The 16,239-nt window shown below is 44.0% G+C and overlaps 1 protein-coding gene across 6 annotated transcripts in view; it reads left to right on the forward strand.

Annotated features, from left to right (window-relative positions):
* HFM1 (helicase for meiosis 1) overlaps window positions 1-15,962 on the forward strand; it is a 117,059-nt gene extending 101,097 nt beyond the window's left edge. For 5 of the 6 annotated variants that reach the window (XM_043490513.1, XM_043490517.1, XM_043490515.1 and 2 more), the window contains 4 exons: window positions 12,309-12,399; window positions 12,701-12,812; window positions 13,356-13,513; window positions 13,775-15,925. In XM_043490513.1, coding sequence (XP_043346448.1) covers window positions 12,309-12,399; window positions 12,701-12,812; window positions 13,356-13,513; window positions 13,775-13,841 — 428 coding nt within the window. In that variant the 3' untranslated portion in view covers window positions 13,842-15,925. Of the gene's footprint in view, window positions 1-12,308; window positions 12,400-12,700; window positions 12,813-13,355; window positions 13,514-13,774 lie in introns of all 6 variants that reach the window. The other variant, XM_043490512.1, reaches the window with a different exon arrangement.
* The last annotated feature ends 277 nt before the right edge of the window (window positions 15,963-16,239 follow it).

Below are 16,239 nucleotides of genomic sequence, written 5' to 3' on the forward strand. Positions count from 1 at the left end.
AGCCAGAGCTGCCCTCCGGGTAGCTTCAGATGTAGCAGACTCCGTGGCTCGCACGATGGCTAGACCTGCAGTAAGCAGGGTGGCAGGCGAGCATTTTGAGGGTGCGCCCAAGGATGACCTACCGGACTATACCCCAGATTCATCTTTCCCGCTTTTCTCCAACCGCCTTTCTTTTTCCTCCCTGCATGGACCACTATAACTTCAGACCACTGGGTCCTCAATACAGTGGCGTAGGGTTCTATCCTCCAGTTTCTTTCTGCCCCTCATTCCCACCCCCCTTCCCCGTCCCTCTTCAGGGACCCACTCACGAGAGAGTCTCTTTGCACAGGAGGTAGAAGGGTTGCTGCAGTTGGGGGAGGTGGAGGAGGTTCCTCACAAGTACAGGAACAAGGGGTTCTGTTCCTGGTACTTTTTAATCCCAAAGGCAGTCTACGGTCCACCCTGGACCTGCGATACCTCAACAAATACCTAAATAAATTGAAGTTCTGCATGGTCTCCCTGGCCTCCGTCAACCCCTTCCTGGAGACTAGTATGCCACCCTCGACTTGAAGGATGCATATTTCCACACAGCGATCTTTCAAGGTCACAGACGCTTCCTACAATTTACCCTGGGACCCGACCACTATCAGTTTGTGGTCCTCCCATTTGGCCTAGCGACAGGTGTTTACCAAGTGCGGGAGTCTCTGCGTTCCCCCTGACCATGGCCGGGGTTTGCCTGTGCCTGCTGGGCCACATGGCAGCACGTATGTATGTTGTCCGCCATGCCAGGCTCCGGATGCAGCCCTTACAGCAGTGGCTGGCGACGGTCTAGTCCCAGTCCAGAGATTATCTGGAAAAGGTCATTACCATCTCACTGACTATACTTACCTCGCTGCAGTGGTGGACCGACCCCACGGCGGTCCTTGAGGGAGTTCCATTTGACACCCCTTGTAACTCGATCGAGTTGATATCGGATGCCTCGGACCTCTGCTGGGGAGTGCATCTCAATGACCTCCAGACCCAGGGCATGTGGTTCCTGGAGGAGATGACGTTGAACATAAATGTCAAAGAGTTCAGAGCGGTCCACTTGGCATGAGGAGTCTTCTTACTGCAACTGATGGGCAAAGGGTTGAGAGTGTTGATGGACAACACAGCCTTGATGTTCTAGGTCAACAGGCAAGGAGGAGCATGGTTGTCGGCTCTCTGCCAAGAGACATTCCGTCAGTGGGATTTCTGCATCAGCTATGAGATCAATTTGAAGTTTGTCATCTCCATGGCATCAGAAACATGCTGGCGGATCACCTCAGCAGGTCCTTCTCCTGTCATCACGAGTGGTCACTCCACCCGGAGGTAACCTGCATGATCTTCCAGAGGTGGGGGTCTCCCCAAGTGGACCTGTTCGCCACCAGACAAAACAAAATGCCATTGTTTTTGTTCTTGGCAAGGTCTGGGCAAGGACTCTCTCTGATGCCTTCCTCCTGTTGTGGTCAGGGAGCCTGATGTATGCGTTTCTGCAGATTCCGCTTATCAGCAGGGTCCTGGCAAAGATCAAGAGACCTTATGCCTTGCCTATCGTGATCACCTAGCATGGCCGTACCAGCACTGGTTCGGCACATTGATGATGGCAATGGGCCCACCCTGGCCTCTGCCCACCTGACTGGACCGGCTGTCTCAGGACCACAGGCATCTCATACATTCCGACCTCGCTCCCCTCCACCTCTCAGCGTGGATGCTGCATGGCTGAACCCGGAGGAAAGGACCTGCTCTCATGAGGTCCAACAGGTCCTCCTGGGAAGTAGGAAGCTTCCACTAGAGTGACTTAACCTCGTCCCCCTGGCCAGATTTCCTGCTGGGCGTCCGAGCACAGTATCTCTCAGTCACATTCATCTGTACAGTCTATCCTAGACTACCTTCTCCATCTGAAGAACCAGGGTCTGGCACACTCTTCAGTCAGGGTGCATCTCACGGCCATTTCTGCTTTCCCCCCTCCAATCCAAGGTCAGACAGTGTTCTCTCATGACATGTCAGTCAGATTCTTGAGAGGCCTCGAGAGGCTCTTCCCGCCGGTTCGGGCTCTTGTCCCACAGTGGGACCTTAACTTGGTTCTTTCTAGGCTCACAGGCCTACCCTTTGAGTCGTTGGGCTCCTGCTCCCTTTCCCACCTGTCATGGAAGGTCGCCTTCTTTGTACCGGTAACGTCGGCAAGATGAGTCTCAGAGATTAAAGCCCTGACGTTAGAGCCACCGTATATGGTGTTCTACAAGAACAAGATTCAGCTGCGACCACATCTGGCCTTTCTGCTGAAAGTGGTGTCTTCCTTCCATGTTAACCAGGACATCATCTTCTCAGAGTTTTGTCCCAAGCCACACACCCCTAGTGAGGTAAAGAGGCTGCATGCCCTGGCATTTTAGCTGGAGTGTACCAGGCTTTTCCGCAAGTCAACCCAGCTCTTCATTGCAACAGCGAACAGGATGAAGGCCTTCTGGTGTCCTTGCAGAGGATTTCCAACTAGGTCATCTCCTGTATCAGGACCTGATACGAGCTGACACAGGTCCCACCACTGCCGATCATGAGGGCCCACCTTGGTCGCCTACCTGGTGCACATTCCTATCCATTCCAATCCGAAGTCCCTCAGGAGGAGAGTGTCCAATTCCAAACTCTTATTGATGAGGGCAAACTGGTAGCTAAGACCTCATTGCAAGCGGCATGGACATGGCTGACACCTTATCCAACCCCCCGGCCCTGGCCCCCTTACCATGCCGCTCAGAGCAGCATGTTTGGCAGCCATGCCGCCCGGCCAGAGCTAGACACGCCACCACTCTGCCCTGCAGGAGCACAGCCCAGCTGCCCAGAGTGCTGGCGGTGTGGCTGTGGGGGGAGGGGCCAGGGCTAGCCTCTCCAATTGGGAGCTCAGAGGCCTGGCAGGACGGTCCCGTGGGCTATAGTTTGCCCACCTCTGCTTTAATGAGTAGACAGATGAGCCACTACATCCAGACTCCAGAACAGTCCTATACATCCTGGGTAGTTATACCCCGGCCCCGAAGAGGAACCACCACAAACAGATGTGTAAGCCAAGGCTTCTTCACCAGCCTTTCTTTCACCAGCACCTATATGAGCCATCCATGCAAATTCCAGAAAGTACAAAGGCCGAGATATGTAGCCTCCTCAACCTCAGCCACTCAAACCCATCCGCTGTCCAGGGGTTAATTTTGATGGGGAGCTCTAGAACTGAGTCCCATTACTGATGCCATCGCTTGCCCCCCATCGTCCCGCAAAGTTTTGGCATCCATCCACTGTACTTTGCCCACAACTGGAGGCCAATAACAATGAAGAAGTGGGTATTGGATATCATCCACTCTGGCTACATTGCTGAGTTTCTTTCCCCTCCTCTAAACAAACCCCCTTCCTGGCCCCTCCTCAGGGATCTCCTGGGGAGATCCTCTGCCGGGTGGTGGATTTTCTTCTCCAAAGAGGGTCTATAGAGCGAGTGCCACCTCAACATCAAGGGAAACTGTTCTACTCCCACTGTTTCTTTTTTTTCTAGGATAGTATGAGTCTGGAGACCCATGCTTGACTTATGTCAGCTAAATATTTTTATTTGCAAATCAAAATTCTGCATGGTTATGTTGGCATCAATAATCTCCTCCCTGGAGAGGGTGCATAATTTGGGGTCTCAACATAAAAGATGCTTATTTTCATGTGAACGTTCTGCCATCCCACAGAAGGTTCCTCAGATTTCTGGTAGGACAAGAGCACAACCAGTTCAGAGTACTTCCATTTGGGCTAGCAACAGCACCCAAGGTATTCATAGATTCATAGATACTAAGGTCAGAAGGGACCATTCTGATCATCTAGTTCGACCTCCTGCACAGCGCAGGCCACAGAATCTCGCCCACCCACTCCTACGAAAAAACTCACCTATGTCTGAGCTATTGAAGTCCTCAAATCATGGTTTAAAGACTTCAAGGAGCAGAGGAGCCTCCCTCAAGTGACCCGTGCCCCATGCTACAGAGGAAGGTGAAAAACCTCCAGGGCCTCTCCAGTCTGCCCTGGAGGAAAATTCCTTCCCAACCCCAAATATGGTGATCAGCTAAACCCTGAGCATATGGGCAAGATTCACCAGCCAGATACTACAGAAAATCCTTTCCTGGGTAACTCAGATCCCATCCATCTAATATCCCATCTCAGGGGATTAGTCCTATTTACCCTGAATATTTAAAGATCAATTACTTACCAAAATCACATTATCCCATCATACCATCTCCTCCATAAACTTATCGAGTAGAATCTTAAAGCCAGATAGATCTTTTGCCCCCACTGATTCCCTAGGAAGGCTATTCCAAAACTTCACTCCTCTGATGGTTAGAAACCTTCGTCTAATTTCAAGTCTAAACTTCCTGGTGGCCAGTTTATACCCATTTGTTCTTGTGTCCACATTGGTGCTGAGCTGAAATAATTCCTCTCCCTCTCCTGTATTTATGCCTCTGATATATTTATAGAGAGCAATCATATCTCCCCTCAACCTTCTTTTAGTTAGGCTAAACAAGCCAAGCTCCTTAAGTCTCCTTTCATAAGACAAGTTTTCCATTCCTCGGATCATCCTAGTAGCCCCTCTCTGTACCTGCTCCAGTTTGAATTCATCCTTTTTAAACATGGGAGACCAGAACTGCACACAGTATTCTAGGTGAGGTCTCACCAATGTCTTGTTTAATGGTACTAAAACCTCCTTATCCCTACTGGAAATGCCTCTCCTGATGCATCCCAAAACCGCATTAGCTTTTTTCACAGCCATATCACGTTGGCAGCTCATAGTCATCCTATGATCAACCAATACTCCAAGGTCCTTCTCCTCTTCCGTTACTTCTAATTGATGCGTCCCCAACTTATAACTAAAATTCTTGTTATTAATCCCTAAATGCATCACCTTACACTTCTCACTATTAAATTTCATCCTATTACTATTACTCCAGTTTACAAGGTCATCCAGATCCTCCTGTATAATATCCCGATCCTTCTCTGAACTGGCAATACCTCCCAGCTTTGTATCATCTGCAAACTTTATTAGCACACTCCCACTTTTTGTGCCAAGGTCAGTAATAATAAGATTGGTCCCAAAACCAATCCCTGAGGAACTCCACTGGTAACCTCCCTCCAACCTGACAATTCTCCTTTCAGTAGGACCCGTTGCAGTCTCCCCTTTAACCAATTCCTTATCCACCTTTTGATGTTCATATTGATCCCCATCTTCTCCAATTTAACTAATAATTCCCCATGTGGCACAGTATCATGAAAGTCGTCTCAGTGATGGCAGCTCAGATGAGATGAAGCAGTTCAGCATCTTCACATACCTGGATTATTGGTTCTTAACAGGCAGATCCCGCTGGGAAGTTCAGTCAGCAATCTTATCTTTGGTCCACCTTCTGGCACCTTTAGGAATTTGCATAATTTGCAAAAATTATAGACTTTATAGGAGTGACCCTAGACTCCACCTCAGTAAGAGCCTACCTCCCTCTCAACAGATTCGAAACCATGAGCAGCCTGATAAGACAAATCAACTGTAGATCTCGAACCACAGTCAAGGTCTGTCTTTCCCTATTAGGCCACATGTCCTTGTGCACTGATGTAACGCTGTTCATTAGGCTTCACCTCCGTTGCCTACAGGCTTGACTTCAGTCTGTTTACTCTCCAGACAGAGACAACATGAATACCAAGCTAACGATCCTGGCCATGGTCATGGCTTCCCTTGTGTGGTAGACAAACCCAGAGCAAGTGAATGCTGGAGTCCCTTTCCTTCCACCCAAAACTTCCCTCATAGGTTGGGGAGCCCACATAGGCACTCACACTCCACAGGCCAGGTGAACTCTTCGGGAGGTCAGGATGCACATCAATCTCCTAGAACTAAGGGCAATCTGGCTGGCCTGCAGTGTCCTCTTTTATGGTCCTGACATGTCCAAATGATATCTGACAAAATGACAACTGTCTTCTTGTAATGGGGTCAGCACCCACCTCTCGCAAGCGCTCTCTCTGTGGCTGACGTGTGCCTTCAATCACTCAGTTTTGAACAGGGTGACATCCACCTCTCGCAGGCACCCCCTTTCTTGCCCTGCTTTTTTTTCAGTCCTTACAATAGGATGGCACCCATTTCTCACGAGCACCCCTCAGCTGATGGTTGTTCACTGGGTCTTCAGCAGCTCATCCCTTTGGACGAGTTGCATATATTGTCTCCCCTTCCGAGGTATGCAGACTCTAATTCTTTCTCACAGCCCTGGAATGGGACCATAGCACAAAGGCTTTTTTCCTGGAGCTACTACCTTCTTTAATAGTTCAACAGGGACCCATCTATGTACCCTTGGGTGGTGTCCTTCCAGAGGTCCTCGCCTGGGTTCAGACTTCAGCCAGATCAGCAGGACCAGTCACAATATCCTCACCTGGTCTGGCTAGGTGCTGGGCTTAGCTTGCCCACATTGACCTGTCCATTGTCCTGCGCTCTTCCAGCCAGCCAGGCACCCAGTTCTCCCTCTTTGAGCTCCAGGCAGGAATTGAATGATCTTCCTCTGCTGCTCCCTTTTATATGGTCCTTCTGGCCTCTGATTGGCTGATCTCTTGCAGCCACTCTGAGCTGCCTGGAGGACTTCTCCTCTGCTCTTTTCTTGGGTGGGGTGAGGCAGGGCTGTGAGGCCTCCAGCAGGAGGCCTCTGCACGTAGTCCACCCTGTCACACTTCTATGTAATCAAACAAAGAGAAGCAAATCTCTTTCACTCTGTATAGAGACGGTACACTGGTGGAACTGTTGTATCGGGAACCACATCATACTCTTTGTGATGTACCTCTCAGTTGTGCAAAACTGACAATCTCAGCAGGTACTTCTCTACAGACTACAAGTGGTACACAGTTCAGGCTTGAATGAAATCTTCACTTGGTGGAGAATGCCATTATGGGACCTGTTCACCACCCAGATGAACAAGAACTTCAGTCTAGACTCTGGTGTGAAAAAGTTCCTCCTCTGCCTTGGTGGGTCCTGCGCTTATTGGCGGATTTTCTCGCCTCAGAGGTTCACAGCAGCCCTCAATTTGACCCCTTTTGTGGCTCAAATCTGCCGTTCACTCAGTTAGCCTTATCACTGGCCAGGATGGGGAAAGGAAGAAGAACAATCTCTGCTGATCCACCTAGTGGATCGGGGAACAGGCCAGAGGCCTTCCCCTCTGGTGTAACCCACAGTCCAGTTCAACTCCTCTGGTATCAAGTAGGGAGTTGGGGAGATGAAGGAAACCTGGGCCTGCCCTCTACTCTGGGTTCCAGCCCAGGGCCCTGTGGATTGCAGCTGTCTACAGTGGCTCCTGTAACAGCTGCATGACACTACAACTCCCTGGGCTACTTCCCCATGGCCTCCTCCCAACACCACCTTTATTCTCACCACAGGACCTTCCTCTTGATGTCTGATAATGCTTGTACTTCTCAGTCTTCCAGCAGCACGTCCTCACTCCGAGCTTCTTGCGTCTCTTGCTCCCAGCTGCTCGCATACACACCACAAACTGAAGTGAGCTCCTTTTTAAACCCGGGTGCCCTGATTAGCCAGCCTGTCTTAATTGATTCTGGCAGCTTCTTGATTGGCTGCAGGTGTTCTAATCAGCCTGTCTGCCTTAATTGTGTCTAGAAAGTTCCTGATTGTTCTGGAACCTTCCCTGTTACCTTACCTGGGGAAAAGGGACCTACTTAACGTGGGGCTAATATAACTGCCTTCTGTCGCTCTGCTGTAGCCATCTGGCCTGACCCTGTCACACTGAGTTGGGACTCCAAGGGCAATGCCCTTCTATCCTGGACAGACCCAGAGGTATGTCTTTCCTCCCATCCCACTGCTACCGCAGGTTCTGCAAAAGATTTGTGATGTGACAAAGCTAGAATCTTTCTCATCACATCCAATTGGCCCAGACAACTTTCATTTCTGGGCCTCCTATGAATGTCAACCTATCCTCTCATCAGCGTCCAGCCCTTCCCAGATCTGATAACTCAGGAGAATGGCAGGATCAGACATCCCAACTGGACCCTCTGCATCTCATGGCCTGGTATTTGGATAGGCTTCAGGCCTAGAGCATTCATGTGTGGAGGCTGTTCAAATTATTCTTAGACACAGCAGAAAAGTCTCTACCAGAAACTATCTAGCTAAATGGAGGCATTTCTCTACTGAAGCGCAACATAAATAGTTAGCAGGAAGGCCTGCTGATTCTGGGGATGTTTTAGAATACCTCCTCGCCCTCAAGACATCAGGACTTTCCAGTAGCTCACTGTGGGTCCACCTTGCAGCAATCAGTGCCTTCCATCCTCCAGTAGAGGGCTATTCTATTTTTATTCACCCAATAACAATCAGATTCCTTACGGGAATCGCAAGGACCTTCCAAACAGTAGTGAAGCCAACACTGCAATAGGACCTCAATCTTGTACTTTCAATATTTACCAAGCCACCCTGTGAACTGTTGGCCATGTGGTCGATGTCCCTATACTTGAAGGTCACCTTTTTCATTGCCATCACATCATCCAGAAGGGTGAATGAACTGGGAGCACTTACGGATGATCTACTATACACCACATTTCATAAGGAGAAGTTTTCCCTTCACCTTTCCCCAAAGTTCATCCCTCAGGTAATTTTCTGAGTTTCACATAAATCAGTCTATTCACTTACTCATATTCTTTCCAAAACCTCATGTTTCCTTCATTCCCTTGACATTAGATGGGCTCTAGCAGTCTACCTTCAAAGGGTAAAACCAATCAGAAGAAAGTCTAGATTTTTTGTCACTGTAGTAGAGTGATCATGGGGACAAGTATTATTTGCTCAGAGACTCTTTAAGTGGATCTTTGATTGTATCACTCTTTGTTATCAGTTGGCACATCTCCTTTCTCTGGAAGGAGTGAGGATCCACTCCAATAGAGCACAGGCAACCTCAGTAACATCTCTTCAATAAGTATCTATAGTGGATATTTGTAAGACAGAAACCTGGAGTTCCATCCATACCTTCACAAAGTATTACACCTTATTCCAAGCCTCTTCTGCAGATTCAGCAGCTGGGACAGCGGTATTACATACAGTATATCAACTGCATCCTCACTCCCCTTCCTCTTTGAGTATCACTTACCAGGTGTGAATATACATTAGGGACTAGCACTCAAAGAAGAAATGGAGATTTCTTTAAGTGCTTCCTCATGTTCATTGCATGCTAGACGTGTGTATGTCATGTGCACAGTTGCCAGAGATCTTTCCCTTCATGGTATCAGTAGGACTGGCTCTAGCACAGCATGGAGCTGTGTGTATATGCGCTGGTATAAGGGGTGCTGCTGGCTCTGCGTCCTCTCGGTTCCTTCTTACCTCCCATGACGGTTGCTTGGAACAATCTGTCTTGCTCTTGCAAGGCTTCTTTCCCAGTGGTTTGGACTTTGTACTATATTGTATAGTTTTTGTAGTTAGTGTATATAGTTCTTACCTAGTGTTAATGTATATAGTGTGTATAGTAGTCTGTGTCGTTGAGGGACTTTTGTCCCAGGGACTGGGCAGGGCATGCCCCGGTGCCTGGGCTTCAAGCCATGTGCCTCTTGGTGCAAGCCTAGTACGTGACCCACATTCAAGTATCTAAAGTATCTCAGGGAAACTCAAATTACAGAGACATGCCAGATCTGCAGGGGTTCAAACTGCATTCAAAAAGATAGAAACATTCGTCTGAAGGCCTTACTCATGGAGGCAGCACTCAGACCAGCCTCAGAGCTGAGCTGCTCCGAATCAGCGCTGAGTACTTTTGCTTCCATGCAAAGCGCTCCACCGGCACCGTGCTCTTCCCTGCACCATTCTCCATCCCGGGTGCTAAGGAATAAGCATAAGAAATCTCTGGTGCTGAAGAGGAACAAGTAGGGAGTGATTAGTGCATTGAGACCCATGCTGGGCCACTTGTCCTCCCCAGAGCCTCTGTGGGCTCTGGCAACTCTACCTAGACACAGTTCAGTCCAGGACCCACCCCCAACTCCCAGGAGCGGTTGTGGGACTTTGTGCCTGCAGGCCTCTTCAACTCTGGAGGCTTTCCAGTTGGCAAAGGATCTGATGTCCCTCCCACTCCCACCCACTCCCCAAGGTTCCCTGACAGCCATGGCTACCGGGGATAGAAGGGATCAAGAGGCGGTGAGCTCCATTGTGGCACCAACCATCATAGAACCACTCAGAGGAAAGCCCTCTATGGTCCCATTGCAATAGTCTCTAGTCCGTCATTGGTCACCGGTTCCCTGGCACCACCTGGAGGCAGATGCGGGTATGGCTCCTCCATGGTCTCTGAGGGAAGGCACTTTGAGCCATTAGTATCTTGTTCCTTACTGCTTCTGTCTTGGAAGGTCACTTTCTGGTGGTAATCACATCGGTCAGAAGGGTCTCCGAGATCAAAGCCCTTATGTCAGAACCCCCTTATACAGTGACAAAGGACAAGGTCCAGCTCTGCCCTCATTCAGCCTTTCTACCAAAGGCGGTGTCACAATTCCGTAACAACCAGGACATTATTCTGCTGTCTGCTTCCCAAAACCTCACAAGACCGCTGAGGAATGTCGGCTCCATACATTAGGCCTTCTATATTGAGAGAAGTAAGCCCTTCGGCGACGTCTACACAACTCTTTGTAGCAGTAGCGGAAAGTATGAGAGGGCTGCTGGTGTCATCCCAAAAAATCTCATCCTGGATAATCGCCCGTATCCAGATTTCCTATGAGCAGGTGAAGGTTCCATCTCCAGCCATTGTGACTGCTCATTCCATGAAAGCTCAGTGCAAGGAACACTGTGTTAGATGTGTTCCTTGCACAAATAACAATCCAGGACATCTGCAGATCCGCAACATGGTCGTCGCTTCATACCTTCACATTCCACTGTGCCATCAGCAGCAGACCCGTCATAATGCCATTTTCGGAAGAGTGATGTTTCAGTCAGCAGGTCCATAAACTCCAAGCCAACCTCTGAGGGTATCGGTTGTGAGTCACCTAGCATGGAATGGATGTGAGCAAGTGCTCAAAGAAAAAATGCTTGCTAACCTTTTGGAACTATTGTTCTTCGAGATGTGTTGCTCATGTCCATTCCATGACCCACCCTCGTACCCCTCTGTTGGAGTTATTGGCAAGAAGAAACTGAGAGGATGCAGAGCTTGCAGCACCCCTTATATCAGGGCATACATGCACTACTCCAGGGGTGCTAGAGCTGGTCCTATGGATACCACTAAGGGAAAAATCTCTGGCAACTGTGCACATGGTCCACACACAGCTAGCATGAAATGGACATAAGCTACACATCTCAAAGAACAACAGTTACAAAAGGTTAATAACTTTTTTTTCTTACCTGTAACTGGAGGTTGTTTGTGAAGTGTGGTCCCTATCTGTATTCCACCACCCACCCCCTTCCCCTCTGCTTCAGATCCTTTCTAATTCATGCTAAGAGGAAGACCTGGACAGGTGTCCATCTAAACCACCTCATATTCCCTCAGTATGGAGAATGAGGTGAGCAGCTACACAGGCAATGACAGTACTTGCTAGGAATCTCGGGTCTCGGGTACATGGAGCACCTGCGTTCCACATGTGGCATAAGGATAACCACACATCTCAGAGAATGCCCAGTTACAGGTGAGCAACCTCCATTTGCAGATTTGCTACCTGTGGTGAATTTGTGTCCCATTTTTGCCAATATAGACAAACAAGAGGTCCAAATTTTTTATTATTAGTTATTATTTTATTACAGTGGCACCTAGAGGCTCTAACTGCAATTGGGGTTCCATTGTGCCTAGACACTGTATAAACATATAGTACAACACATATAGTTGTTGCCCTGAAGTGCTTGAAATCTAAACAGCTAAAGACAAACAAAGGGTGGGAAGGGAAATGGAAGCTCAGAGAGGTAAAGCGACTTGCTGAAAATAACAGAGGAGAGCTAGGAATAGAACATATGTCTCTTGAGCCCCAGTTCAGGTCCCAATCCAGGGAACCACATGGACTATCAGTAAGTTGATCCACTGAGATCATGGATTTACACCAACAGAATATTTGGCTCATTCCTTTTTTTTCTATAGCTGTGCAAGACCAATACTCATGAAACAGTAAGAAAGAAATAGCTTCAAATCTTTCGGAGGATATGTGGCTCTTCAGGTTTGATAGTTTGACTGTTTCCCTCAACATTTTAAAATTAATCAAAAGCCAAACAAAAATTAAAACCTTGATGAATATTAAAGCTCTTGTGTGAGATTATGACTTCTGGAATTCCAGAAAGGATTCATAAGGAGTTCTTTGGCTATTTTGTGATATATTTTAAAATTATCATTCTAATATAGGATCTGGAAACACCTACTTTCAAAGTACAATAGAATGTAAACCACTGTTTCAGAATTCAGAGAGCAAAGTAACAAGTGACATTTCAAAAAAGTAAGTATAATGTCTAACACTAGTTATTATTCAGTTCAGTAAAAGCATTGTCTATATTTGAGGGACATATGTATTATTAAATTTGTATCAATATGTCCCTGAGATTTTGGGAAAACTTGAGGACTAAGTAGCTGGAATACAAGCTCTAAAGTCAGAAGTTTGAACATTTAAAAAAAAGTACTTTAAATAGTTAATTTTTGAATTATTTTAAATAACTTAGAAATTGAAAGCAATGAACTTTGAGAAAACCATTTATGCTTATGCATAAATATCTAAATTATCTAAACTTCCACATTTTCAGTTTTTGCCTGTTACGAGATGAGTCTGATGTTCATTTACAAAATTCTGCCTCTTCCACATTAAAATCACCATCAGAAAAGAAACTATCTGTACAATATGGAAATACAAATACTGTAAGTAAAGTTATATTTATAACAGGATTTCTTGCAATGCAGTGAAGGGATTTTTTTGGTGAACTTGTTTGCTATATTCAACTTACTCAGTTTTGCATGTTCAGTTTTCTGTGGCTATTTGGATGACTGGCGTGTCTGTTCACATACATTTTTGTGGAAGCTATCTTAGTTAAAATATCTATATTCATCCATTTTTGGCTTTGTGTGCCCTTCGCTACAAAAAGAAATGGGACCTGAATTTGACCCATAGTTTCCATTTTGCAGTATTTTGGAACTGATTTCAACAAGCCAGTTGTTTTTTTAGGCTTTTATTCAACAAAGCACTTAAGCACATTCTAAACTCTAATCACGTGGATATCCCATTAACTAGTGTAATATCAATTTTATATATCAAATCTTTATTTTTAGAGTTTGCAATTCTATCACATTAAGCATAGCTTTGATTGCATGCTATGGTATATATTAGAGTTTATTACAATGTGGAAGTTTGTCTTAAAATTTGTTATTTTTAATCATATTTATTTTGGAACCCATACATTTCAGTTCAGCTTCCAAAAAAGAAAACATCCAAATCCTCCACAAGAGTTGAAAAACAGAGAGTTTTCTCCAAACTCAGAAATAATCTCAGGTTCTTCTCAATTCATTGGAAAGGAGAATTTTTTTATTGGCAACAAAGAAAGGAAAAAAGAAATTGATGTCAGGTAATAAAAAATAATTTGTATATTCTGTTGTAGGTACTGAGGACCTCACAATCTTAGGCCATAGACCAAGCTCTTCTTTCTAACTTACAAGTTTTTATTTTACTAGTTGTAATTAATTTTTCATGCAAATAGACTTTTTAAAATTATTTTTCAGATACAGCTCTTTCCAGGCTGTATTATAAATAATAATCTGATTTCATGAATTTTGGTATGCAGGATTGTTCACAATTTAATTATTTTGGTTTGCTTCATTTTCATTAGATCTCTTTCAGATGATGAAACCAATGATGTTAAGCCTTTTCTTGGAATATTTGATGGCATTTTCTAAAACATAAACAAGATATATTGTAAGTGCTGAAACGTATTATACTCTTATTTCCAGAATGAAAACTTTAAATATAGTTAGAGGATTTTCTTTAATAGCTGTTCATTAATAGCCCTCTTTGCTACACAGACTAGATAATGAAATTGCTAGCTAATTTATTTACAGAATTCCATGTATGTTTTATCTTTTAAAAAAATTATTAAAATCTTTGTTTATCTAACTTGCTGTTTTTAGGATTGGAATGATAAACATATTTGACAGTCTCTTATTAAAGGGGATAGTTTTCAAGCTAAGCACTTTTAGTATAAATCATATGTAATTTTACCATAAGAACAAAGATGTTCGTAATATGCATCTGCTCACAGAACACATTTTTGTGTAACTGAAATGTTGTTCATTAACAAACTTATTATGCTATTTGTTTTTATGATGTCTGTTAGGTATCCCATTTAGACTGAATTTTTCATAATACTGATTATTTCTGAAACAATGAGATTTACAAATAAAAAGAAATAGACTGAATAATTTAATATATTCTGTACTCTGTATTTCATTCTAAAGCGCTATAAACCTGTAATGTATTTGTCAACATTAAAACATTGTATAGCATTTTCCATGCAAAATATCTCAGAATGCACCACAAGACAGTTTTAAAATATGTCCACAAAGAATGACTGGAAGTAGTATTTGGGTGTTGACATTGCTACTTAAACTTATAAAATAGGCATTTATGCATTTTAAGTCTGATTTGTACATGTTAATATTGGATTTAAGCATCCTGTTAAAGCACCAATGCTTGAATATTAGGCTTCCCAAATTAATACAGTTATGGAAATATAGAATATTACATAAAAATCTATATTAAGAAAATGTTACAGTTGCACTGTTAACCACTCAGAAGTAAGGAAATACCATTGTTTTGGTTTTGTATTTTTGATTTTCTTATCCTTCATAATATTCAGTTTAGAAAATGTTTGGAGAATAAATCAAAACAGACTATGAATTAGAAAACACAATCAAGACAAGCAAACAAAAGCTACACAATTGAAAAACAGAGGCAAAAACACTCCCCATTTTGACAGACTGAGGATTTGATCCTATATGTTGAGCACTCTGAATTGACAACTTCAGTGAGAGTTGATAGTGCTTAGCGCCTGACCAAAATGAGCAGGATACATTTTCTAATTTTTTTCCTCTCTAATAATTTATCTTTCCGTTGCTATTGACTATTTTGGCTACAATTGCACATTGAGTGAGATATTTCCATTGAGTTGTCTTCAGTGGGGCCTAGATCTTAGTTGTTTGTAGGTTAGAAAGTACTTTAAATTAGTATTGTCAATTTAGATTTATTATGTAATAAGTATTTTTAGTTCTGATTGTACATGCAACTACAGATTCTGATAGCAAATTATTTTAACTGAATTTTTTAAAAATCAGCATTTTTTGGAATTATGGTAACCTTCCTTGTTAGGAGACAGCCAACAGTAAGGGAAGGCAAAAAAGCTAAAAACACACAATAAATCTAAATTGACAGTGCCAATTCAAAGTACTTTCCAACCTACCAAACACTAGAAAAAGATCTATACCTCATAGAAAACATGGTAGCCCTTTCCTACAGGAGGAGATGATATAGGTCAATATGAAGAGCTTTTTGGTGAGTGGTGCAGAACAAGGCCCGTATTATTGCTCCTTTTCAAAATTAGATGTGCCTGTATGTGTCCCAAAATTGAACACCACCTGAATTTGAGACTTTATACTTCACCTACATTTGCTAGTTTTATATTGAGAATATTATCTTGAAGATATTATCTTTGAAGTTATTCTCTTTTCCCCTTAAATTAAAGCTTACCCAAGTGTAGGGGGTTAGCAGTTATTACTGGAATTTTTACATCTTCAAACTGGTTAATTTTCTATAGCCAAATTTCAGATTTCTCCTGATAGGTTTTCCTCCCCATATGAATTTTTCATTTCATATGCTGTTCATCAATAATCTGTCCTCCATGTTTTGGGGAATATCATCAGTTTGTTTGTAATTCATGTTCATATTTATTCTGATAGAAAAGGCTTTCATTTCCATTTTGGTGTATAGTCAGAACACATGTAATAAACTCATTTTACGACCTTCAAGACTATTGTGACTATTTTTCACCTCAAATATTAATCACTTCCTGGCTTTCTTTCTTTTCATAACAAATCAATACCTTATAAAATACTTAGAAATAACAAAACTGTGCTATTGTTGTTAATGGTAACAGTATTTCACAGATCTTAAAAGATATGAACCTTTTTATACTGCAGCGTCGTTTTAGTAATGCTGAATTTAAGGTAAAAATAGAAGAGCTTGCAGTATTTCATTAGGTTGTTTCATTGGACACCGTTCTACTTCATTATTCATTTTAGT

The sequence above is a fragment of the Dermochelys coriacea genome, chromosome 8 (assembly GCF_009764565.3).
Source record: "Dermochelys coriacea isolate rDerCor1 chromosome 8, rDerCor1.pri.v4, whole genome shotgun sequence".
Lineage (NCBI taxonomy): Eukaryota > Metazoa > Chordata > Testudines > Dermochelyidae > Dermochelys > Dermochelys coriacea.